The sequence below is a fragment of the Cariama cristata genome, unplaced genomic scaffold, assembly GCF_000690535.1.
Source record: "Cariama cristata isolate BGI_N322 unplaced genomic scaffold, ASM69053v1 scaffold8512, whole genome shotgun sequence".
Lineage (NCBI taxonomy): Eukaryota > Metazoa > Chordata > Aves > Cariamiformes > Cariamidae > Cariama > Cariama cristata.
The window spans coordinates 26,952-52,947 of record NW_009604379.1 but is presented as its reverse complement, the minus strand read 5'-3'; the positions used below and the strand labels follow the sequence as shown (position 1 = coordinate 52,947).

The following is a 25,996-nucleotide window of genomic DNA, read 5'->3' as shown; positions in this document are numbered from 1 at the left end:
TCCTGCTGACAGGATGTGGTCTTCCCCTAGCAGCCAGGGCACAAATAGAAATTAATGAGGCTGCATCTGTCTTTCAGTTACTAAACTAAAATCCTTAGAATAATTGCTGTAGGTTTGCTCTCTGGTGTGGCTGCAGTTCCCTGTAACTGATCCCCACCTGGTTTGGCTTGATTTTACAAGGGTTTGTCAGTCTTGATTGCCATATTTTCACACATATAATCTGCAGGGTTTCCTCTAATGAACTTGTGAGGTTCAGAAGCATCTCAGGCTGCACGTATGAATCTACTTCAGACCTAGAAGTGCAGCACCTCAAATTGTTCATAAGTTGCTCCCGTGCCCCAGGAGCTCTACTGATTCTGCTTTTTGCCAAAACATCCCGCGCTGGACTGTATCAGGTGAGCAAACAACGGGCTGTATTTTTATCCCCATCTCTCCATTTCACCCATAGGCTAATTTTGACACAAACTTTGAAGACAGAAATGCCTTTGTGACCGGCATCGCCAGATACATCGAGCAGGCGACGGTGCACTCCAGCATGGTGAGTTCCCCAGGCACTGCCCCAGCAATGCACAGCCTTTGGTGCGTGCCCTGCTCCAGCAACACCTCTTTGTCTTTCAGAATGAAATGCTGGAAGAAGGCCACGAGTATGCCGTGATGCTTTATACGTGGAGGAGCTGCTCACGAGCCATCCCCCAGGTACTGAAGCCCTTCCCAGGCAGGGATGTTCCCATAGCACCTGGTTGGTTTTGTCTTCAGTGTGGGTTAGTTCAGACTGGAGGCAGAAGAACAGAAAAGCAGAGAAGAGTGAAGCAGATACAAAGGTTGAAAAGAGAGACCACTGACTCTTCAAATCCTCTTCTCCCCACCAAAGCCTCAACCACTGATCCCAGCAGCTGGTAGCCATTGCAGAAGCAGATCTATACTGCTGCTCTAGCAACGGATATCTACTCTGCACCCTCATGTATATGAAGGCCCCATCCCTGGCACCTCCCAGCAGCGTCTCTCAGCTCAATCACACTCACCACAAGCCAACTGCCTTATATACGTTTCCTGTTTTCACGAGCCCCACCTCTGCCCCCCAAAGCAGTTGCACCTAAAGTTTATTTCATCCCCGCAGGACCAGCTTGTTTGTCCTACAGCCGCTAACAGGACTCAGCTGCACACAGCTCTGGTCCAGCGCTGTACTTGGGAGAGCACTGTGTTTTGTCACTTGGGTCTTTATCCACTTCTCTGTCTGGAGAATGGGTAGCCTTTGCTTTAATTAAAGCAGTGTGGTTATTTCCTTCCAGGTGCACCACTTGGATATTTTTCTCTTTCATCTTGTGGGGAGATGGTGTTTGCTTCAGGCAAAGGCAGTTAGTTTTTGGAATTTGAGAGTAAAACCATCAGATCTAGTTTATATCACACTTTCCTGATACCATTGTATGGTATCATGCCATTACATGGTGTCAGGAACTTCAGCTTCAGTTAAAAATTGCCCCAGTGCTGAGTGGGACTCTGGTGTGAAGTAGGGAGCCCAGGAAGCCTGGGCTGAAAACAGTGAGTCCTCTCAAGATGTGGCAGATTCAGGCTCTCCCTGACTTGCAGAGAGCAGATTAGGCAGCTGGAACAGGTTTCAGCATCCCAGACTGCTGCCCAGACTCTCCCACGGGAGCCCCAAAATTGTAGGTATTGTGCAAGGATGCACGAAGGAGCACTTCGATATGCCAAAAACATTTCCCCAAATACCCTTTTTTGCTGCTGATATTCCTGAGAATCCTGATCTCCTCCCACCTTTAACCATTCTCCTCCTCTACTGCTAGTTCTGCTTCAACCGTTTTCTAGTCCTTCTCTCTCCAACCTGAATTTTGGTGGCTTCATCCTGCAAACACCTACAGACATGAGTAAGGTTGCCCACATGGCCTGCTGATTGTGATTCAGACTCCAGCTCAGAGCTTGTCTTCTGCAATGTGAGCACGTGCTGGATCCCTGCAAAAACGCTGACCGACAATGCGTTGGGGTGGGTGCAGTGTACTTCCATTAACCCTGCAGATAAAAGGGTTTGCAGCACTTCCATGGAGTCAGGAAAAGTATTTCCACATGGCTGGTAATGCCCATGTTTGTGATTCCCGAGGAGAGGTCAGACCTCAATTCCTGCAGGTTATACTCTGCTGATGGTCTCATGAGACCCAGCCATGGGGAGATTTCTGCTGCTGATTGGATATTTGCTTATGTCCCGTTTATATTTGATGCTGTGCTGCTGTTGCCTCTCCTGGCTATGCTGACAAAAGGCAGGCTGTGGCTGAGGTGATGGCAAGACAGTGCTACCGATAATCTGTTTTGGTGTTTTAGTGTCCTCCCATCGTGGTCAACTCCTCTCTGAGAGCAGGTTGTGGGGTCCCTGCTCTCTGCCCCATCCCACCCCCGGGGCTGCAGACAGTGCTGCATGATGGAGGAGCAGACAACACCATGGCAGAGGGTTCAGTTACAGATTCACCAGATTTGATCTTGCAATGACCCCTGTGCGTTGCCGTGGGGCACACAGCTGTGGCCGGGGGGTCCTGTTTACAATCCCCAGCCTGGCTGCATGGTCATGTACACCCCCCTGTGCTACATCAGAGACCATGGTTTTACAGGTGAAGAACAGAGCCTATACCTAAACATGCGCCACTCCTCCCTACCACGACCTGCATCCTGATGGCCACCAATATTGCCTGACTGCGGTACGAAACACTGGGGCAGGGACATTAGATTCCCCACTACAGAGAGGGCAAAGCTAGTTTTGCATCTTCCCACATGTAAAGCCAGCTGATTTTTCCCCTTGTGCCCTGTGCATCAGCTGCTGCGCTACTAAATTTGCACCACAGCTGTCAGCCCCATCACAGCCTTGTATCAGTAACAACTGGAAACAAAACCAGAGGAGGATGGCAGAATGCATTGCCCTGGGTAGTTGGGGTTTTTCTTAAAAGTTTGGTAATGACACCAAGTAACTGTTTGGAAATGAGATGGATGACAACTGAATAAGTCCTTAAATTTAGCTGCCTAGGATTCCAGTGAAGGTGACTCACTTCATTGCTGCTAGCCACATACAAGTCCAGTGATTTTTAACAAGTTGGCAACAGAACCAAAAGTATCTCTGCGAGGCTACAGCAGAGCCGTAGACTGGTGCCTTGTGTGTCCATGGGACTTTTTAACCCAAAGTCTCAGGTAACTTTATGATAGAACATTCCCATGTTGTGTAGCAAGTCCAGACTCCATATCGCATGTGTTCTACCCCAGACAAATGCATTAGTAGACTTTTATTTCTCAGAGTCAGGATTATGCCTTTTTATAATGCATGGAGAGAGTTTCACATCTGAGAAGTAGCCCCTTCTGCTGTCACCTGTTGCCTTGAGAACAAGCTCCCTCTCGGGTCCCTCCGTTGTCCTCAGGTGGGGACAGGATTCACTGTGAAACAAGCAGAGGATGGTGGCCGTTGCAGTCCACAGCTGTTTTAGAGACTGATGCTGACAAGGATGATTTGTCTTTGTAATGCAGGTGAAATGTAATGAACAGCCAAACCGAGTGGAGATTTATGAGAAGACAGTGGAAGTCCTGGAGCCAGAAGTCACCAAGCTTATGAAGTTCATGTATTTTCAGGTAAGTGGTCAAGGAGAGAGGCAAAAAGAATTTGTTAGTTTGGTGTTATCTTATCCTAAGCAGGGCTGTGCTATCCTTGCCTGCCAGGCCAGCTTGGAGAGGCGCTGAGCCCCTTGATGGGTCTCTTTCTTGCAGCCACCAGCCAATACCTGAGACCTGTCTGAAGGAAGATCTGTGTGTCCCTTGCTCAGCCCCAAAATCTTGTATACAGGTTGGGAACAAGCACACCTCAGCCCTTGAAGGTCATGGAGGACCAGAGACCCCACTGTGTAGATCTAATGGGTGGCACAGGCTCCTGTTTTTCTGGGGTGCTGGCTGGTGGATGTGAAGAGCTGTTTTCTCCACTGACACCAGCACAGCTCACTCTTCTGCTCTTCCCACTGAAGCAAAGCCAGGAAGAGCTGAGGGCTGGTGGTGCCTGGAGTAGGATGCAGCCATGCAGCTGGACACCCTCCTGCTGTGACAGCAGGCATGCTCACAGCACCCTGAACTCGGGGTCAGCCAGCAAAGAGCACCAAAACTTAAATGTAGCAGTTGTTACACTTGAGGAACTTGACAAAATAATATGCTTAGATCCCAACAGAGCAATGACCACGTGGCAAACACAGAGCTGCTGTGGGCTCCAGGGACCTGCGTTTATAACTGCCTGCAGCTGGGTTTCACCATCATTTTTGGGTTTTGTGTCCTATGAGGTCTTTATGCCCCACCTAAAAAACTGAGGGCTGATTTTGCAGACCATGCTGCACTCGTGGCAGGTGCAAATAGAGGGTTCAAGCCCCCTTCTCCCCTCCAGCACTGAGGATGTTTGTCTGCTGCTTCGTTCATGGTGACAGTAGAGAGGGACCCTGGAGCCTCCATCCCCAGCACAAAAATTCTTTTGTTAAAGGAAGGAGGCTGTGGGTGGGTGGAGGGGTGTCCCAGCCATGGTGCGATGACCATGCATGAGCCACTGCTGGGATGACGCTGTCCCGCTGCCTTCCAGCGCAAGGCTATCGAGCGGTTCTGCAGCGAGGTGAAGCGCCTGTGCCACGCTGAGCGGAGGAAGGACTTCGTCTCCGAGGCCTATCTCCTCACGCTGGGCAAGTTCATTAACATGTTTGCTGTCCTGGATGAGCTGAAGAACATGAAGTGCAGCGTCAAAAATGACCATTCCGCCTACAAAAGGTGAGAGGGGGCAAAGCAGCAGGAGTGGGGACAGGACTGTGCCTGGTCTGCCCAGCAGTGAGGTCAGGTGGACATCAGAAGGCTGGAGGCTGGGTTTCTGCACTCTTTGGAGATTGAGTTTCTGTGCTGTTGTAGGCTCTCTTTGTGAGTTTAGGCAAATCTCTAAGCCCTGTTGTGTTTTGGTTCCCTTGTGGTAAAATGGGGAAAGAGCAAAACTGTACTGCAGGGAGGTCTGAGGCTGCTGCATTGCAGCTGCAGGTCAGACAGGGAAGATGGGTGGTGAGAGTCTCGCATTGGGTGAGTGATGCTTGGTGACGCTGGATTTCTCCCTTCCAGAGCTGCCCAGTTTCTGCGGAAGATGGCAGACCCTCAGTCCATCCAAGAGTCCCAGAACCTCTCCATGTTCCTGGCAAACCACAACCGCATCACACAGGCAGGTCCCTTTTCTCTGAACTACTTAACCTTTCTGTGAGCAGAGAGAGGCAATGATCTTGCCAAGGCTGACAGCACTTCAGACCAGACTGTGGCAATAGCTGTTGCGTCATTGCCACTAAATTGGATGTGCTTTTGGTCAGGCTGTATAATTCTAGCAGTACCTCCTTCACATGGGTCATCCTGGGTGGCTTTGAACATCTCTATGTCAAGACAAAGATGAAGGTCTAAAAGATGCAAGAAGAGCTGTTGGAGGGGGAGGTTCTGTCAGAACCTCATCCCCTGTTTTCCCCAGGAAATCCATTCAGTCCATCTCTGTGACTGCATGGGGACTGCAGATCAGACCCCATGGCCCTCCACGCTCCAGAGACTCTATAGCTTCTGCTAATTAGGTAAAATATTGCACAGAGACAGGAGAGAGTCAGAAAGTCTGCTTCTGAGGCATCTTTCTTTACATCTCACTGTCTGATGTTTGGCTGTCATGATCAGTCTGAAGGGCAGAGCTGACCTGCAGAAGGAAGGTTGTTCCTTACAGGTGGTACCATGAGGTCAGTCTTCTGCCGGTAACTTAAGAAAAGCACACAGACAAGGTTTGAAGAAACCTCTTATCATTCTATTCTTAATCCTTCAAATATTTCTCCCCTGGTTTCTGCTGTTCTTCTGTCCATATGGATAATGTGGCCCCTGTTGATGTTTCAGTGTCTGCACCAACAACTAGAGGTTATCCCTGGCTATGAGGAATTGCTAGCTGATATTGTCAACATCTGTGTGGATTACTATGAAAACAAGATGTACCTCACTCCCAGTGAGAAACACATGCTCTTAAAGGTGAGGTTCGGTCATGCTTATGGGGCTGGGTGCTTGCGTCGTTTCACTTTTGGTTTAGTACAATGAAATTCCCTCCCAGGACAATGTTTCTCTTCATTTTCTTTATTTTTTGCTCCTTTGGGTCTACATGCATCCCTTCTCTGCAGAGCCAGCATCCTCTGGACACATGAGTTGCTATGAGATGGGAAGGCTCTGGGCATGCAGCACAAAGCTGCCTTCCTCCTCTTCCCGTTTCCCTTCTGAACTCTGTTACTTTGTGTCTTCTGCTGCGATACCTCAGTCCTCCCATTTTCACCTCTTCTTTGTAGCTGAACGGACTGGATGTGGCCCTGGGTCAGAGATGTCCCACCCCAGTGCTCTGAAGTGGCACCTCTGTTGGGCAGGGTCATGAGCTGCCTCTGTTCCCGCTGTAGCTTGGACCTTCTCCCATCATTTCTCTGCTGTCCTTTCTGGCCTTCTCCTGTATTCCCATATAGAAATCTTCCTTCATCTCTCCCTTTCCTCTGCTCTTCCCCATCTCCATCTCTGCCTTTTCCCCCAATCCTTCCCAAGGTTACCAGCAGCTCTGCCTGCCTGGGACTGAGCACATGGTGGTGGTGGTCTGCAGCTGGTGGACGAGAGCACTGGTGGGTGACCTGCGCTCTCCAGAGTGGGGAGGGATTTTTCTGTTGTGCATGGATGTGCAGGATCGTGAGCTTGACCTGGGTAGCTGTATAGGATGTGCCAAAATCACCACCAACTTTGCAGCCCTCAATTTTCTTCTTGATGCCCATTCCCAGCAATAATTTCCTGCAGAAGGCAGATCAGATCCTTCCAGGTTTGGTTTCCTGACTCTAAAGAGCCCTCATGAGGAACATGCCAAAGTATCTGCTTGTTTTGTATTTTTGTCCTTACTGTCAATCAGTTATTACAGTGATTGCAGTGACTATTACCATAAGAACTTCATTACCACGATATGAGTCAAAAAAGGTTCTTTGAAGGATAATGTGGGTAGTTTGAATATCTGTAATGGTTTGTATTGGATTAAAGGGAAAAAAAATCAATCCAGGAGCATATTTTAAATGTTTTCAATACTTCTCCAGGAGTAAAGGTTTGCCTTTGGGTGGAAAAGACTTTTGGGTTGTTGTTATGTGGGAGAGAGGAGAAACAAATTACCAAAGTGAGCGTCATGTGTTTTTGCACAGAAAACAGAAGCAATCCATTGTATGTCCTCTGTCTACCATGTACATCCTTGCAGATACATGCATGTTTTACACAGTCTTTTCATGAGTGTCATGTGGTACAGGAGGCTGAAATGGTCTTTCCTCATACTCAGTGATGGAGAATTGTCTTTGATTTGTGCTGCTGAGTTCACACTAATGAAACCTGGCCTTTCCATCTTCTCCAGGTGATGGGGTTTGGCCTGTATCTCATGGATGGGAATGTCAGCAACATTTACAAGTTGGACGCCAAGAAGAGAATCAACCTTAGCAAAATAGACAAATTCTTCAAGGTCAGTGACCTGTCTGAGTGAGGCTGGAGTTTATTGCAGACCAGTGAATTAGCGACCCATACCATTGCACGTGCTGCCAGCAAAAAACAAACCGCAGGAATCATTTACAGGTCCAAAAAACCCAAAGGGTCGAGAAATTATCTAGGCCAAAGGATGAGGAATGGGGTTGCTGTGAATGTGCACGGGCACAGAGCTGCAGCATGGGTGAGATGAGCGATGCTGGCCCTCTGTGCCAGCAAGGCTGTGGATGGTGAGCAGTGCCTGGGGCTGGCTCTGCTCCCATGGCCCTGGAGCTGGGAATCTGGTGGGAGCTGAGGACCCTGCATGCCCTTGCTGGGCAGCCAGCTGCCGCTGCGGCTCTGCGTGCTTCCTGACGAGGGGCAAAGGATGGGGACGGCGCGTGGGCTATGTTTTGTGGACGAGGGAAGGGTGCATCAGATTGATATCACTTCTATCTCTTGGCACGTTTCTGAGGCAGGTTTGCAGTCTTCTGAGGAGCACCGTGATTTCAGGCCACCGGCAAACCTGGCTGGTTTGCTGAGGTCTGTGTGGGTGATGGTTGCACTCCCCTGTCCCTCCTTACTGAGCTGAGGGACAGAGGACGCAGATGGCCAGCCAACATGTCATCTGGCAGTCTTATTTTGTGTATAAACTGTGCACCCTGTAGGACAGAAAAAGTTTCTTTGGGAGCTTATGTCAGCTGGGCCTTGGAGGTGCTCAGCGAGTTCTTCAAAAGGCTCACTCGGTAGTTTCATGAACCGTTTTTGTCTTATCTGAGATCTGGGTTTTAGGGAAAGGCCCATGAGAACTACTGGATGCTCCCAGTGACAGGGTGGGAAGCAGCCATGCAACCTCCCTCTGCCTATGCAGTTGTGCAGTTGAGTCCAGCCGTGGGCTGGTCCACAGCTGGAGGCCAGGCTGCAGTGCCCTGGGGCCACTCAGCATGAGAAAGGTTTGGGTTTGGGATAACCCCATTGCTCCCCCCAAAATCTGGGGTGTGTGTGGCACTGGCCACCAGTGGCAGATGGAGAAGTGGGGCTGAGAGCCCACACAGCATCGCCTGAGGCGTTCGCAGGGGGAAATGACACCTCCTTTCCATTGCTTCTGTGCACAGGTTGGGTCTAGGAGGCATTTCAGGTTTAGGGCAGGTCAGCTCTAGGAGGCACGGTGGGATCTGGCAAGGGACAAATGTATTGGCAGCAAAGAATAACAGTATAACAGGAGGACAGCAGAATAACTTCCCAGATGGAGCAATTAGTTTTCTTTTTGACCGACTGAGCTTGAGCAGTCCTTCCAGAGTCCTTTTGCCTCCACGGTATTAATCTTTCTCCCGAGATGGAAAGATTAGTCTTTGCTACCAACACTTGCTCCACATCAGGGAAAATGAGAAGATGATTTTTGGGAGGGCCACAGAGTGCTTTTTCCCCGTCACTCTCTCAGCAGAGTGGATTCTCTCTGCCACTTTACCCAGAGACCTGCTAAGGAGCCTGAAAGAAGAGGTCGGTTGTGGTGACAGGGTAGAGAATGCCTCCCTGCTTATTGCCCCGACTTGCAGTTTATAAATAACGTGCCAGGTCTGTGCACGGGGAGGGAACGGGTGAGCCCAGATAGCTGGTTTCATGAAAGGTTGGTGTACCAGCTGCTGCGTCCTCACCCTGAGCGAGTGGCGAGCTATTTACCCCAGCTTGCATCACCTCCTGGAGACAGCTCTGAGAGCAAGGCTGAAATGCTGGCATAGAGGACTACGGATAGACACTAACCTCACGGATGGGGCAATAATGAGGTGGCTGAATACCTTGCGGTCGCTGGGGAGACTGCTGAGGACCGTAGTTCTGCAAAGGTGATTTATCATGTCATCCCTTGGAGTCTTCTGGGTTTTCTCTGGTTCAGCTTTGCTAATTCAACTGAATCTCAGTTTAAATCAAGCCCTCAGTGTAATCTGTAGAGTTTGGTCATCTTGGTACATTCAAACAGATTTGCTGTTCGTTGCAAAGTGCTGTGGGCCATCAGAGAATCAGGTAAAATACCTTCCATTGCATGCAATAACTTTCTCCTTTCCAGCTTTTTTTTCCATTTGCACTTCTCCAACATCTGCTGTGGTCTCACCTAATCAGTTAAGTAGCACTCTAGACTATCAGATCTCAATAAGAAAAGGCCAACTACTGCTCTTACTACATCTGCTTATTGCTGTCTGATTAAATTTCTAGTGGATTGACCAGGAATTTGAGTAGTGAAAATGAACTACCCCTTCATTTAGACCTTTTATGAAAGCGCCATTGGGAATCCCTGATGACAGCATTACACATCTTCCACAGAAGTCAGCCTGAGAAGAGAAGCATGTGATAATAGGACTGGGAATTTGCCACCATCTTCCCTGAATTTTGGGGCAAAGCTTTGGTAGCTGGGTGAGGTTGAAGCTTCATATTTTATTGAAGAAATGTTGGTAGCTCTTGGTTGAACTTTGTTGGCAACTTAAAGCTTAGTGAAGCAGGGACCTGTCTGAGCTTGAAGTACATTCAGCGCACTTTGAATTTATTTCCCATCCAAATCCTCCTGAGATGTAAAGGGCGAGCAAAGCTATGTTATATTGCCTATGTCCTTCTCTTTGTAGAGAAATTTTAAGACACATCATAAGCAGCTGCAGTGCCAAAGTACAGTCTGAGTCCCTGGGGAAAGTTGCCATATCCCTGGGAGTCCAGGCAGCAAAGTAGCCTACAGCTCCTCTCTGAAGGGAACAGCAGCAACTTGCAGCCAAAATTCCAACATGCTGGCTTTTCATCCCTCTGTTCTCTTGGAGGATTATGGTGGGCGGTGATAAGCCCTGCTCAGGAAGATGCTTCTCTCTTTTTGTTGTAAAAAGAGCCTTTCCTCTGGCTGGTTACAGCACTGAACCGTTCTGGCCATAACCAGCCCGGTCTTGGTGAGTCCAGGGCTCCAGAGCACTCGCAGGGGGTGATCTTCTGTGCACAAAAAGCCTGGTGATCATTTTCAGTCACTTCCTAGGTGTGAAATCACCCTGGGTCCAGGTTTGCACCTTACTTTAAACAGCCTGACACTTTCCATAGCCTCAGAGAGACAGGATGCCGTTTCATAGTCCCTTGTGTTGTGCTGGGGCCACGGGCTCTCTCTCCGCCGTGTTTCAACCATCTTTTGTTTTCTTTTCCAGCAGCTGCAGGTGGTTCCTTTATTCGGCGATATGCAGATAGAACTGGCCAGATACATTAAGACCAGTGCTCACTATGAGGAGAACAAATCCAAGTGAGTGCCTGCCATAATGTCTCTTGGCTTCTGTGTGTGTCCCGAAAGCCGTGGGAGCCGCAAGTCTCCGGCGTGTGTGAGGTCTGTGCACGGGTACCCGTGTGTGTCCCTGTGAGGTGTGAGTCCCAGCGTGCCAGCTCTGTGTGCACGTGTGTACCTCCCTGTCCCTGCATGGGAAGATGTCCTCACCGGCCCCTGAGCGTGTGCGTGTGCAGCCAGCTCTGCACCTACGTGTAACCATACCCCTGTGTGCAGGCAGGGGAGCGGGCATGCCTGTACGTCTGCTCCGCTGGCAAGGGCTGGGAGGGTGCTCGGTGGCCGACAGCGAGGCAGGAGGAAGGAAAGGCGGCTGGCATGCAGATGGGAGCGACCGCTGAGTGCTTGCGAGGTGTGCGCGCCCGGAGGTGTGTGAGTGCGAGCAGCGTGTCCCTGCTCTGGAGGGATTTTAATCCACATTTTTCATCCCAGGGACAAAATCCTCCAGAGCATGAACACAGCAGTGGTCCTTTTTGCAGGAGCCAGGGCGACTCCTCTAGCTCAAGCAGGTTTCGTGAAGAAGGGCAGCGGGAATGAGGGCTGAATGAACCAGGAGGTCAGATGCACTGGAAATGAATGAATATTGTGGGAGAAGGGCAGAAACGGAGTCTTTACGGCAGCGCTCCGGAGTGTAAAGCACCGCTTCCCAGCCTGGGTTCACAGGCAGTTTGCTGCTCCCATCAGATGAATTTGCAGGCGTTGTTTCAGATCACAGCAGGCGTGTGCAAGGCCCCACTTTGTAGCTTTGCATCGTGCTCAGATATTGCTAGAAGAATCGGTGTTAGGTTTGGATATCCTCGGAACGGTGTTTGCAACCATACCTAAGCAAAGCCCGTCTGAGCTGTCTGGCTGTAATGGCTGATGGCAGCCCGGCTTTCACCAGCGAGCAGCCTTTCGTCGGTGGGACTATTATCGCGTGGAAGTCACGATTTCACCGGCATCTGCAAGCAGCAGCCTAGCCGAGCTGTATCTTCAACAGCACAAGCACTAACTAACCTGCAGTCTCATCTCTCCGCTTCTGTTTGCTCATCCCCTTCCACACTGGAGGGTACGGCTTTTCTGCCCGCCACGTGGCTCACCCAGGAACAGCCCTCCCCTGCCTTTCTGAAGGCTGGTTGAAAAGTGCCGATTAATTTTCCATGAGAAATTTGAAAACAATGTGGCAAAATTTCCTGATCCAAAGGTTTCATTTAAAATTGAAACATGGAAAAATATTAAAATTCCACAAAACGTAAATTTAAAAAACATTTTCAAAAACTCAAAAGGGAAAAGGTTTTTTTAAATTTACAACTTTTAATCCCAAATCATTCAGAAAGCACATTTCAACGAAACGTGCCAGCTGCATTCGTTTTCTCATCTCAAAACCAAGGTCACTCACGGGCTGTTTCCCTGTGCGCAGTTTTAATGTCTGTCTTGAAATCTGTCTTACCAGGTCTGTGTGCCGTACGTTACTAACCAATGTTTCTTCCTCACTCACTTTCCCAGCAAATTGCATGGGACTCCCAGCACTAACTCTGCCAAGGTGGCTCCATATAATCCCCATTTCTTACTAATATTGTTTTTGTCACTTTCTTTCCCTCCTTGTCTCCATGAAAGTGGAATTAATTGGTGTTTTTCCTGCATGGCGCTTTGTTTCTGCACTGTGGACTAGGTTGTGTGTGGCAGGGCGGGCTGGGGCAGCCCTGGCCATTCCTGCTAACCTGCCAATTGTCCGGTGGGGAGCACAGGACATTGGAACGGGTAAGAGTCGAGCGATGGGACTGTGGGAGGATGGATTTCACAAGGGATGACATGGCCTAGCACTTCTAGGACCTTCTACCACCACAAATATTGGCAACAAGTGCCTCGCAGTTAACTGTAGGAGTATGTCTTCATGTCTATGTCCATATCAGAGGCAGGTTTCTCACCTTCTTTTTGTACAGCCAATCTAGATTGGAGAAGATGACTGTCCATCGTAAGACGGACAATTATTTAGGGGGAAAAAAGGCGAGATCTGAACTTTCACATTGTGATGCGAGTAACACGTGAGTCTCACTGACAGACATTTGCTTGCATGAAGCATTTTGGTGGAACCATTCTGGTTCTACGTCTGTGGCTAATACAGAATGGGGAAAAAGGAGATGTTAAATTAAATAGACCTGATTCGCACCATTTCTTCATATGGCTGTGCCTTTGGAAGGGGAGTGTTGCCTTCTTCTAGGACGTCATTACACTGTTACATGGTACATGTGGCTCAATGCAAATGAAAATCTAGTTCATTTAATCATATTCTGCATGTCATTTACACTCAGGGTTGTTCACTGAGCTGGTAGTGGGAGCCAGAACCAAAACCAGAGTGGGAGGGACGTTCCCTTGCTGGCCCCTTGCAGAGTCTTTCCTTGCAGGAGAAGGCAGCATACCCCAGCTGTTTCAGATTTGGAGAGATGACCTCTAAGGGGATGATTATCCTTGGGTTTAGCAGAAAGGATGCAAACGAATGCTGGGTCTTTGCAGTTCATCCTTCCCTGAAAGCTTGTCCAATGGTGGCCTGGGAAATAGCCATCTCTGCCCATGGGGGTAGGTGAGCCCAACACGGAGAGCAGCCTTCAGGGTCGATGGAGCAGAGATGTTCAAGCTGAAAGGTGAGCCAAGTGTCCCCATCATGCTATGTGAGACCACCTCTGGAAGACCCCACACACCAGGGAACATGAGAGATATGACCCAGGCTGACATTTGTCCTGAAGGTGGCATGTCTTGAGCATGTTGAAGTGAAGAGAGCAGTTGAGCACAAGGCTTTGTCCCTGGGGGTGTCTGAGTGGAGCCCCATGTCCTGTCTTTGAAACCCTTGCTTTTTTGCCCAGGTGGACGTGCACGCAGAGCAGCATAAGTCCCCAGTACAACATCTGTGAGCAGATGGTCCAGATCCGAGACGACCACATCCGCTTCATCTCGGAGCTCGCTCGCTACAGCAACAGCGAGGTAAGTTCAGCGGGTAGTCACCATAAGCAGACTGATTAGACGGACAAGACTGGGAGAGGGTAAGTGTGGCAGGAGTATGGTCTGCCAAGGATGTACAATGAGGAGGGAAGAAGGACACAAGTGGAACAAACCACTTCTCGATCCAGCAATAAAAAGCAAGTTATGAAAGGCCCCTGCAGGTGCAAAAGCATGTGCACCAGAAGATCTACTGCAACAGCTTCTGCTCTTTGGTCTCTGCTTTGTTAAAATAAGAAGCAGAAAAAATTGTGCAACTAAATGTTTGTTATCAGCCAGGTGGCAGAACACCCATGACTTGCAAATGGGTCTTTTCTATTACACAGAACTATTGGTCAGGGCTCCGAGGAAAGTTCACGAGGGCATCTCTGTTCTTTTCATTAGTGAATGTCAGTGCCCTCTCTGATGCCATTGTGACTGTCTTTTGCAAATGTGTGATCCTCATTCACCAGTGTTAGTTTAATGAATTGTTAGCATTCTCAGCCCATTTCTTTTTGGCATTTTTAAGTGCTTATTTGAACTTTAAATCGATGGAGGACTCTCAAGGATTTCAGTAGTATTAGACCATCAAAAAGGAATGGGAAAGTGAAATGGAAACAGTCAGTTATTTGCTCTGAGGTGACAGGTCAGATGCATTTTTCTGTAGGAAATAAATTGACTCTCTGGGTAAAAAGAGCCTTGACAAGTTATACCCCCCCCCCTTTTCCTGTGGGACAGTATATACACTGCTCAATTTTAGCTTGATCATAAGGTCACAGGGAATTCATTTCAGCTGGGATTTGAGAGCTCTGTGACTGCTGTTTGGGTCAGTGAAGCCTCTGCAGCACGTTGCCGAGTCTAGCCCTGACGTGATGTGATGTTCTCCAGGTGGTCACTGGCTCAGGACTGGACAGCCAGAAATCAGATGAAGAATACAGGGAGCTCTTTGATCTCGCTTTACGGGGACTGCAGCTGCTGTCCAAGTGGAGTGCCCACGTCATGGAAGTGGTGAGTGCATCCATGGAAGCAGTGAGTGCGTGACGTCCTCCTCTTCCCAGGTGAGCGTGGACATTTGAACATGGCATGTAACAAAGACTGTGGAAAGGTGAGCTTGCTTTCATGCCACCTCATTTTAAGCCATTAACAAACACGCTAAGATCAGACAGCTAATGACTCTAAACACCCTCTGTACCAAATGGAGAAAGAGAGCTTGATCATCTCACTCTGGATCTGAACTGCCCTTTGCAGCGTCCCCACCAATGTTAGAGGGGGACTGGGTGACTGTTCTCCTAACCTGAACATCTTGTTAAAAGTACTGAAAGCTGTTTGGGATGAGTCTGGGTCTTGAGCAGCTAAAACTGTAATTCAAATGGTGATGGAAATTCTTAATTTGGAAAATTTCAGTCACATCTCAACACAAGTCTGTGGATGTCAAAAGCCCAGTATGACTGGCAACCTCCCAAATAAGCAAAACCAATATTCGGTACAGTGATAATAAATGCAGGAAGAAGCACAAATTCCTCTCCCAAAGGAATGTCAAACAACTGTAGTAATGTCTGGGGAGTGTTTTCCTGACATAGGGAAACAGTCTTTCCAGCCTGGTTTCTTACTCATTGCAGTGTTGACAGTGTCTCTTTCCATCTTCTAGTACTCTTGGAAGCTGGTTCATCCCACAGATAAATTCTGTAACAAGGATTGCCCAGGAACAGCAGAAGAGTATGAGAGAGCCACCCGGTACAACTACACCAGTGAAGAGAAGTTTGCCTTTGTGGAGGTAGGTGCCAACTGCACAAGAGTAAGAACCAGCCAGGGCTGGTTTCCTTGCCCATGTTCCTCAGGCCAAGGGAAGAGGAGGGAAGGGCATCTCACCATGCTCAGCTGGTTCCTCATCCCTGTGGCGCACATTAAGGAATTAAGGGTTCCCACATCCCTGTGGCTCTTAATTAGCCCAGAACTAAGGGGAAAATTAAGTTCTTAGGAGCTCCAACTGGGATAGAAACACTGCACCAGTGCATGATGAGAGCAATTCTCCTCTCTTTTCTTGATCCTGCTGCTCTTCTGCTGTGTTTGTGTGCTGAAGAAAGACAGAGGTGAATCCCTATGTTTTCTTAATATTGCTGTATTAAGCCTTTCCTGACCTGAAAAAGGGGGTTCAGGGCTCCTCAAAAAAAAAGGGTGTGGGGTTGCAGAGCAGCATGATCTGGAGCAAGATCAGGAGCTACATTCAGGCACTGTGCAAATACAGGAGATCCTCAGCCAGTCCCCCGGACTGGTCTGGCTGCCTGTGGACAGTGGGAATAATCCTCCAAGCCTGGCTGTGGGAGACTCTCACACCTTCATCTTGCCTTACACACTCCAAAGTGGTTTGAATATTGCCTTAATTTCTGTGGCTCACTCCCTCCTGGGAATTGTCACTGTACTCTTGTACAAGGAAGACTGTGCCCTGGTGTGGATGCAGGTCTGTGCAAGCCACACAGCTGCACCAACGTGTGGGGCACGTGCAGTTTCCTGGCATCGTGAGTTATGAAAAATACCAAGAGATCAGGAGTGGAAATAGAGCCTGCTAAGGGACAGGGGCCATTTGCAAGAAGCTGATGGTGTAAGTGCTCTCCTCAGCTTGTTGTGATCTGTAAAGCAGCTAACATCAAAAAAAATAGCCACCTAATTACTGGACCTAAGTTACTTGAGTAGAATTAATTTAGTCCCAAATTCTCTTAATGTTGGATTTATGGACCTCTTCATACAATGGAAAAATAGCAAATACATCTGTTTTTAATTTTTGCTTCAGGTAATTGCCATGATAAAAGGTCTGCAAGTGCTGATGGGCCGGATGGAGAGTGTCTTCAACCAAGCCATCCGCAACACTATCTATGCAGCCCTGCAGGACTTTGCCCAGGTGACCCTGCGAGAGCCGCTCAGGCAGGCGGTCAGGAAGAAGAAGAACGTTCTGATCAGGTCAGTCTGTCCTTCTTGAATGTGATGCAAAGCCCATGTATCTATTTGTGTAACACATTTGAACTATATAAGCATGTGGCCCTGCATACACCTCAGGGTATACAACCAGCCAACATGCCTTGGCCAGCACCCCTTTCCAAGGTAACTTCTGGGCATGACTTCCCCAGTAACGACAGTTTATGTCCCCACCTCAGATACTTTTCCTCCCATATGTGCACAGCAGTGAATAGTCTCATCTTGAAGTAAAATCAAGCTTAAGCACTATTTTCCCTCTCCCACCCACTCCAGTGTCCTTCAGGCAATTCGGAAGACTATCTGTGACTGGGAGGGAGGTCGAGAACCTCCAAATGATCCTTGCCTGAGAGGTGAGAAGGATCCTAAAGGTGGATTTGATATTAAAGTCCCACGACGAGCAGTAGGACCATCAAGTACGCAGGTATGTAGATGTCCATCTCCTGTGTAGGGAGTTAATGATCTTACAGCCATGTAGGAGTCTCCCACTCTGTGGATTAGCAGCTGTTTCCATGGTCTGTTCCACAAAGCCTTCACCCTGTTGTGTGTTAAATATTGCTTTGATGCCTAATTTGTTGTATAGTTCCCAAAGCCTCCTTTTTTAGGGGTGTAATTATTTCTCACTCAGAAAGATAGTGGCTTATGTGTGTAGAGAGTAGCAGCCACCTGGGAGAAGTGTTATTTGTTGTTGCAGAGCACCATGGCTGTGTGTGGTCGTGTCTCACTGCAGAATGGTAACAGCATGTCAACTTTCTTCCCAAGCTGTACATGGTGCGGACCATGCTGGAGTCCCTCATAGCAGACAAGAGTGGCTCAAAGAAGACTCTGAGGAGCAGCTTGGATGGGCCGATAGTCCTGGCCATTGAAGAATTCCACAAGCAGTCCTTCTTCTTCACCCACCTTCTCAACATCAGTGGTGAGGTTATGGCAGGGGGAGGCTTGAATCCAACTCTTGCATGCTCAGAAAAGCAAAGGTAGATCAGCTTTGCTCCTCACTGACCTATGCGGAAGATTTTCCTTGATTTTTCCCAAACGTCCCACTTCTGCCTTATTCAGCCATGTTTCTAGGTGGTAATCCTTATGTGAACAGGAATGAGTCAGCAATAGCAAATAGCCATGGGTGGTAGTTTATTTTGTAGGACTGGAGTTTTCTTTCTGTCCCAGACAAACTTCTGAGCCACTAGGCATGGAATAAATCTTCCAGAGTAACTCTGAGCCATTGAAATGCTCTCCCTGGAGTTGTAGAGCAAAAGGAACGATTCCTTCCTTCTTCTTCCATTACAACGTGCTCAGACAGTATGGACATGATCTGGGTTTAAAAACAGAGACATCCCAGAAAAATGTTCCATACCAAAACTAGTCCAATATGAGGCTGCAGCAGCTGCCTCCTGTGCACTTCCCTCGCTGTCGTCCCTGGGGGGGTAACATGGGGGGATCTCCTCTGCATTTCAGAAGCGCTGCAGCAGTGCTGCGACCTGTCCCAGCTCTGGTTCCGGGAATTCTTCCTGGAGCTGACCATGGGCCGCCGCATCCAGTTCCCCATCGAAATGTCCATGCCCTGGATCCTCACGGACCATATTCTGGAAACCAAAGAACCCTCCATGATGGAGTAAGAGCCGATGGGCTGTCTTGGGACTGTGTATGCGTGAGGGCTTGGGATTTTGTTTTGGAGACGGGTAGGCTGGTGATGAAGTGTCTTTTTGATGTGGGAGGGAAAATAGATGTTTCTTGACTTGCTTTCACATGAATGTGTGCTGTATGAATACCTCATTAGCAGACGCACATGGGCAGCTTCCCGGCGCTGGCACTTACTTATGCGTCATAAACCAGCAGTTGGCAACTGCTGTATTCAGATGTAGGCACAACTTGGTGGTACTGTCATCTGCATGCAGCAGTCAGACAGCATGTGCAACCAAAGGGATGTGGGCCCTGACTAAGGCACCTACACCCTTTTTTTTTAATACATGTGATAAATAATGAGAGGAATTGCTGTTACGCAAGTGTAATTATGTTCATAGTATCTTCCTCATTAGGAAAACTTTGTTTTCCATTTTACAGCCATTGTCAGAGCACTCTGTGGAGTGAGGACAGGATGAAAGCTTTTTTCAGGGCAGAGAATGAGCATGTGTTGATTGAGCAAGTCACACTTAGCTCAAATCCAGATCTATTGTAGCAGCTTTCAGCAGCACACAAAGAGTGAGAGGGAGTATCTGGTGGGCTGGAAGGAGTGGAAGCGATAGGAGTGAAGTCAGAGAAAAGCCATTTTTTGCACCGAGCAGGGCACATATATTGGCTGCCATTTATGCTGATATGCTCCAAAGTTAATTTAAGACATGATCTGTCTTCTTGCCCTCAGGTACGTACTGTACCCCTTGGACCTCTATAATGACAGCGCATACTATGCCTTGACCAAGTTCAAAAAACAGTTCCTATACGATGAAATTGAAGCTGAAGTAAGTTCTTTTCATCTCTATTGTATGGAAAGAGCTCACTAGAGTCACATTGCCCTGTCTGACAGACCCATCCAGTAGTTCAGTGAATTCATTATAGGGATCTCCTGAAATAAATACTCCATCAGACCGAGAAGTTTTCAAAAGATCAAAATTTCCAGAGAGCTTACAGACTCTGTTGATTAAGGGCTTCAGCTTAGTTGTACCCACAGGGAACCGTGGAAGGCAAAGGCTGTCAAACACTGGGGGCATAGAAAGTCTGTCTGATGGGCAGAGGGTTATGAGACATCAGAGGAAAACGAGAAACTGGAGATCCCTGAGAGGGAAGGATGATTGAGGATGGGGGACCAGAACCTGTAAGAATATGTAGAAATTATAAGAGAGAAATGTAACTGCAATTTTCTGCTTGCCTTTAGCATGTGAGAACTGCAGTGTGTTTTTTAGATAGTATGATATACGTGTATGTATTAAATTAGAGCTCTCTGTTGAGTTGTATTGATCTTGCATGCGTAGGAAGGAGCTGCTCTGTGCTTGTGACACCCCCATGATGTCTTGTTTTTTTCTCCCCCAGGTGAATTTGTGCTTTGATCAATTTGTGTACAAGCTGGCAGATCAGATCTTTGCCTATTATAAAGCAATGGCTGGCAGGTAGGAGAACCTGACTGCTGATGATGACTGATGATATCACTGCATCCAAATTGCTGTCAACCAAAAGATTCCCCTCAGGGAGTAGCCACTGCAAGTAGACATAACAAAATAGATCATCCCTATCCCACAAAGCTGGCTGTCCATGTCAGACCAGTGTAGATGGGGAAAATGAATTAATGGTGGCAAGGAGACATGCTTAAAAGTGAAAAAATAGTAATTGGCATCCTAAGTAGCTGAGTACAATATGTGAGAGCAGCAGAAAAGCAAACCGAGCCTGTTGAAGACATGTCCTTGCTTGACTTCTGTTTGCGTACCAGGCAGATGAGTGGAAGCCTCCCATCTGTACAAAACAGGAGTGTGCACTTGTCCTCACGTTAGGAAAGCAGCAGGACTTGTAGAAGCTGGAAGGGTACTCAGTATCCTATGTCACACATCAGACCAGCTGACTGTAGGACTTCTGCAGAATTGCTTGCTCCCTTGCAGGGAAATAAGCCCTTTGTGACATTTTCTTCTTACCAAGTGAAAGAACATGGATGAACTCTAGTGAGAGTCCTCCTCTCATGTCCCCAAAGGTGAACCAAGTCTTCAGTGTAACTCTGCAAGGAGTTTTGTCTCTAGATCACATTTGGCCTTAGAGAACGAGAGCGATCGCCATCACCAACCAAATGTTCCCACAGCAGATCTTCAAGGAGGGAGCACACCTGTGGGACAACCCCAGTACCTGGCGCTAGTGATATCTTTCAGCACAATCTTTTATCTTTTTGAATATTTTAGCCATAAAAGCCAAGAATGACGGACAACAGCATGGCAGAACAACCACTGATCTGTGATTTAGTGATGTAAGCCGAGTTATTAGTGTGTGGAAATGTCTTGGCGTTCAGAGCAAGATGAAAAGAAGGATGAAAACAACTATGAAAAAGATCCAGAGAGAAGCTGATAGCGTGTTTCTTTTTTCCTGACACTGCCTCCTTTTTTCAGTGTTTTATTGGACAAACGTTTCCGGGCTGAATGTAAGAATTATGGGGTGATTATTCCATACCCACCATCCAACCGCTACGAAACACTGCTCAAGCAGAGGCATGTCCAGGTACAGTGCAAGCAGTAGACTCCAGTACTCATAGCTCTTGGTCTATTATCCTTTTGTTGGTGGTTGGCATCTTAGTGCTGGGCTCAATTGAGGTGGGTGTTGGAAGGAGAAGGGTTGAACCCATTTCTGACACACTGCCCTCAGGGCATGAGGCTTGAGGGGAAAAGGAGTCATGCTCCACATTTCTCTCCCTCCCTCTTAAGTAACGGGAAACTCAACAGAGGTGTTTACATAACCACTTTTACATTTAAGCAGACTCGGATGTTTGGTTTTAATTTGTGTCTGTTAAAAAAAATATATACCTTTTCCCCATCTGTATATAACATGCAAATATCATCTCTTCTTTTCCCAGTTGCTGGGTAGATCAATTGACCTGAACAGGCTCATTACCCAGCGTATCTCAGCAGCGATGTACAAGTCGTTAGACCAGGCCATTAGCCGCTTTGAGAGCGAGGACCTGACATCCATAGTGGTAAGAACTGTTACTGACTGCGGGTATGAATAGAAAGAATAATACACTGCTATGGGTACACAGTCAACTGTCTTCTGCTTCAAGTCCCACCTACAGTAGGTTTCAGCCAGCCATGTATCCTCCTTTATGCTGCTGAGTCTACTATTTCTATTTATGCAGCTTTAATTGCATTATCATTGGACCATTAAGTATCCGCATAAATCATAAGGTGAGAGTCAGCAGTTAGATTTTGCAGAGCTCATATAAGAGAGTCCTGTGGTCTGGGAGAAGGAAATCTTGACTTTAATTCTCCCTGTTGGCTGAAGGTGGCTGAGATGTTGTTTGTGTGCGTACAGGATTTGCTGCCTTTGGTACATTACAGGAGCATCAGAGTCAAGTAGTGTAAAATCACCGGTTTCCACCTTTGAAGGATTCTGATGTGAAAGTCACCCAGTGCTCAGTGGGGAACAAATTAATTTTGCTTCCTGCAGGTTTAGGAGATACTGGACCAGGACCCCTTGAGTAGAAGTGCAATTGCCCTCAGCCACTGAGTTAAATTGATATCTTTAGCATTTGCTACATCCTCACCTGGAAAATTCTGTGTGGGTGTGGATATAAAATCATTCCCTTGGCAATTAAATCAGCAGTTTCTATTGTCATCTTGGTAATATGTTGCATTTGCTACTGCTTTACGTGCTGCAGGAACTGGAGTGGCTCTTGGAAATAAATCGCCTGACTCACAGGTTACTGTGCAAGCACATGACGTTGGACAGCTTTGATGCCATGTTCCGGGAGGCCAACCACAACGTCTCCGCGCCCTATGGGCGCATCACCCTCCACGTCTTCTGGGAGCTCAACTTTGACTTTCTACCCAACTACTGCTACAATGGATCCACCAACAGGTGAGGAGAAAAAACAATGCAGAGGGCACCTGGAGATCTTTCTTTTCTTTCCAAAATGTCAAACCTGCCATAAAATTCACATGCATGGTGGGGAGGTTTGCATTCCCTAAGGGATGCGAGAGTTGCAGTTAAAATGAAGTTAAAGCCCACCAGCTCCTATTGGCCTTGAAAATGTTAGTAACAAATTCGTGCAACAAAGTTGGACAGTGATTGCAAGCAACTGAGCTAGTTTGGTTTAGAGGGTTGGTTTACTGAGCGGCATAGCTACTCCTATATGGGTTTCTTGCCTGCCCCAAATGAGAAGAAACCCCACCTTTGGTAGGTTAAACTGACATGGTTCACACCACCCATAGACTGGGGCAGGAGTTTGCATTCCAGTTCATGTTGCTCAGGTGATGAATTGATAATTAGTCTGCAACTGCAGTTCGTCCCAGACCGTGCCATATCTCACTCAGCACAATTAACCGGGCTCTGACCGCTTTCCTCCCCGTCTCCCATGCCCACCACAGGTTTGTGAGGACAGCAATTCCCTTCACGCAGGAACCCCAGCGGGACAAGCCAGCCAATGTTCAGCCGTATTACCTCTACGGATCCAAGGTCAGTAAATGAGCCACAACAGCCAGAAGGGGTGGATGTTGGACATATTTATTTAGGCAGAAAGAAATGCAAGAACTAGGTCATTAACAGAACGGCGGGTGCAAATGTGCAGGGTAAAACCAAAAAGCCATGCAAGAAGCAGATCCAGTGTGCTTTTGCTATTGCTTTCCCATATTCTTCTCCATAGCATGCCTATGTTAGGGGATGCTGACACTGCTCTGTGCTTGGTGTTGGCACTGACACCAAGTCACATCCATCTAAATGCACAGAGAGGAAAGCAAGCTGGAGCTCCAAAGCAGTGCTCCTCCCCAAGGAAGGCATCACTTCAGGAATCCCATTTGTAGTTCAAAATGGGAATTCCTAAAATACTTGTGTGTGCAAATATAGACTACTTAATACTGACAAAAAGCTCTTTTGTCAGGCTGCGATGACTGTTTATACAGGCATTATGAGAGCTTGGGGTGTGATGCTAGTGGAGGATCACTCAAGTGTGAAACTACTTGAGTGGAGTTTATTTTTTGTGCATGTTGATTGATGACTCTGAAGTGAACCTACAGCACTGATGCAGATTAGCTAATGACTACAGTCAGCCGAGCCTGGCCGTTCCCAGAGAGCTGACTTGGTTTCTTTTTAAAAAAACATCAGCAAATGAGAATATTTTTGTCACTTGACAAAAATCTTTCTCCCTGCCACCAATGTCCCCGCCTCACGTTCTACCCTGGGACAAACAACCCCTGTGGACACATAAACAGTCCTGTTGGCAAGAGCTGGGAAAGAGCAGCACGAACCAAACCTCTAAGCAGGATCTCCCTTTATTTTGCTCTCATTGAAGGCCGTGCTGTGGCAAGATGGCCCTTTTATCATCGCTTTTTTTATAGGGAAAAAAGCAGTGGGGGGAGCTGTACGGACTCTCCCTGATGAAACTGGAGCTCCTCATTAGCACAGTGGTCATAGGGACTTCCAGAAGCTCCTCTCCCAGTCTGTCGTTCAGTGGCCCCTCCGGCGAGCTGCTCCCTTCACCCACTTCTTCAGGGCTGGTGTTGGGATGCTTCAGCCTCGCAGCCCAATTGCACCGTGCAGACCAGAACTGCAGGCAGCCGTAGGCCAGGAGAGCAATGAAGCACAGGAGCAGCAGGCTGCTCACCATCCACATGGAGGTGGTAGGTTCGTGCTTAGAGCCGCCAAAAACCAGGGGGGTTTTGTCCAGAGTGTGGAAGGTGGTGCAGTGGTTGCCCGAGGGGTACGAGTTCTTGCACGTGATGCAGAGGACGTAGATGGTGGATGGTGTGAGTTGGTGGAGGACGAGGGAGCTGAGGGGGTGAGGGACTCGCTCCTCACGGTGGAAGTTTTGGCGTAAATAGCCAGCGAAGACGCTGTTCCAGTTGGGGCGGTACATGATGTGGTAGTAGTTCTCTGGACAGGGGTTGTTCATGGCCCAGGAGATGGTGGCACTGGTGTAAGTGATGTTGTGCACTTCGATGTTCATCGTGCTCCTGAAACCAGATGCAGGAAGAGGCTGAGTTTCCCGATTTGTGTACAGGCTCAAAGGCCACTGACATCAGTGAAGTCTTTCCACCGGCTTTACTGGCACTTAGATTGGACTCAGGACTGTGCCTGGCTATCTTAGATTAGATGCTAGGTCTTAGATGGCTAAAATTACAAAAGATGAATCCTGCTGGTGCCCAGACTACTGTATCACCCTGCTTCATAACCAAAAAAACCAACTGGGACATAGGGCATACTTTATGCTCTAGTTAGATTTTTTAAAAATCTGTTCTTTCTAGACTAGTTGTCTATATAGGAAGCTTTTTTAGCTTTTTTGTTTCCCATGGAATAGAAAGGATACTGCAAGTGTGATTAACATAAACCGATCATTAAACTAGCTCCAACTTGCCTTGTGAAGCTGCCGATAGATATTTTGATTTTACACCTAAATGCCATTTTTAAAAGCTGCATAATGATTAAGTCACAGGTTTAAGTTGTTGCTGCATTTTCTGTACCTTACTTGTTGCTTAGTAGAGTATAAACTCTTTCTGTTGCTGCAGCATCTCACACTGTAATATCAGGATCTTAAATGTGAAATCTGAAGGTTGGTGAAATATAAAATCAGTGCTGTTTGGGAAATATAAATATATGAATAAGTGCAAAGCTCTCCCCCAGACAAAAGACACTGACCACTAACAAATTACTGTTCAGCAACAGCCACAAATCACTTCAGTACATCACTCCTTTAGATCCCCAAAGTGCGCTCTGAGCCTCGTTGCAGGGTTATCTCTCCCAGCTAGCCAAATGCTCTGAGCAAGAGCTGCATGCAATAGAACCAGTTTCTTTTTTTCCTTCTTCATCTCTCTTTTACTGTACTAACTTTCCTTTAATTCACTCAAGAATCAGCTCGTCTTAACGACTGGTTTAGCCATCCTTACATGAAGAGCAGAACAGCACACGCACCCATCGCTGAGCCCTCCCAGAGCCGCGGGCAGCCGCTTACCTCCCCGGGCAGGTCCGCGGTGGCCCCTCGGTGGCCCCTCAGTGCTGGTGAGCAGCGTGGCTATGGGTGGGCAGCGCCTTCCCCTCTTCCCACCGCTTGCCTCTGCTAAATCCCTTCCCCGCGCACTGCCTGTATTATACCCGTCTGGGGCTCCGTCATCTCTCACCATGGCAACCAGTAGGAAAGGATGGGCAGGCATCTTCGAGTGATTTGGGAATGTTCTCCCAGGCAGAAGCTTTGAGGGATAAGTATGTGTCTCTGAGATGGAAAAAACAAGCCAGGTAGTTTTGTTTGCTGGCTTGTTTGGGTTGGTTGGGGTTTTCTTTTTTTCCCCGCAGTCCCCCAGCAAGACCATCACTGCCCCCCAGCAGGGTCTGGGGTTAGAGACACGTTGGCACATGGTATGAAATCCGGGGTCCTGGCCTGTTACACATTGATAGTTTAGCACTCGGGGGCTTTGTCTTTAATTCTATGATTTCTTGCATGTTTGAACTACTGATTTAAGCCAAAGCCAGTGAGCAGTACATTTTGATCCCTGATGCTGCAGCAATGTCCATTAGCTTTTTAATATTTTCTAAGATGTGTGATGGAAGTAGGAACTGGGTTTTCAAAGACCTCGACCTCCT

The 25,996-nt window shown here is 47.9% G+C and overlaps 2 protein-coding genes across 5 annotated transcripts in view; one reads left to right on the top strand and one right to left on the bottom strand.

Moving 5' to 3' along the window:
• LOC104158014 (cytoplasmic FMR1-interacting protein 2) overlaps nucleotides 1-25,996 on the top strand; it is a 45,366-nt gene that overhangs the window by 1,759 nt on the left and 17,611 nt on the right. The window contains exons 2-22 of one of the 4 annotated variants that reach the window (XM_009695574.1): nucleotides 449-538; nucleotides 619-696; nucleotides 3,517-3,618; nucleotides 4,601-4,782; nucleotides 5,119-5,215; nucleotides 5,914-6,042; nucleotides 7,430-7,534; nucleotides 10,704-10,792; nucleotides 13,669-13,786; nucleotides 14,669-14,788; nucleotides 15,429-15,554; nucleotides 16,569-16,735; nucleotides 17,024-17,171; nucleotides 17,510-17,663; nucleotides 18,200-18,356; nucleotides 19,104-19,200; nucleotides 19,769-19,845; nucleotides 20,824-20,932; nucleotides 21,285-21,404; nucleotides 22,086-22,285; nucleotides 22,795-22,882. In XM_009695574.1, coding sequence (XP_009693876.1) covers nucleotides 449-538; nucleotides 619-696; nucleotides 3,517-3,618; nucleotides 4,601-4,782; nucleotides 5,119-5,215; nucleotides 5,914-6,042; nucleotides 7,430-7,534; nucleotides 10,704-10,792; nucleotides 13,669-13,786; nucleotides 14,669-14,788; nucleotides 15,429-15,554; nucleotides 16,569-16,735; nucleotides 17,024-17,171; nucleotides 17,510-17,663; nucleotides 18,200-18,356; nucleotides 19,104-19,200; nucleotides 19,769-19,845; nucleotides 20,824-20,932; nucleotides 21,285-21,404; nucleotides 22,086-22,285; nucleotides 22,795-22,882 — 2,553 coding nt within the window. Of the gene's footprint in view, nucleotides 1-448; nucleotides 539-618; nucleotides 697-3,516; nucleotides 3,619-4,600; nucleotides 4,783-5,118; nucleotides 5,216-5,913; nucleotides 6,043-7,429; nucleotides 7,535-10,700; nucleotides 10,793-13,668; nucleotides 13,787-14,668; nucleotides 14,789-15,428; nucleotides 15,555-16,568; nucleotides 16,736-17,023; nucleotides 17,193-17,488; nucleotides 17,664-18,199; nucleotides 18,357-19,103; nucleotides 19,201-19,768; nucleotides 19,846-20,823; nucleotides 20,933-21,284; nucleotides 21,405-22,085; nucleotides 22,286-22,794; nucleotides 22,883-25,996 lie in introns of all 4 variants that reach the window. The other 3 variants (XM_009695573.1, XM_009695572.1, XM_009695575.1) reach the window with 3 other exon arrangements.
• LOC104158013 (fibronectin type III domain-containing protein 9-like) lies at nucleotides 23,706-24,385 on the bottom strand. The gene has a single exon (XM_009695570.1). The coding sequence runs from the start codon at nucleotides 24,366-24,368 to the stop codon at nucleotides 23,706-23,708; it is 663 nt and encodes a 220-aa protein (XP_009693872.1). The 5' UTR covers nucleotides 24,369-24,385.

What these genes read in the sequence shown, in the direction of transcription:
- LOC104158013 (XM_009695570.1), bottom strand. Translation starts at nt 24,368, where the DNA reads ATGAACATCGAAGTGCACAACATCACTTACACCAGTGCCACCATCTCC.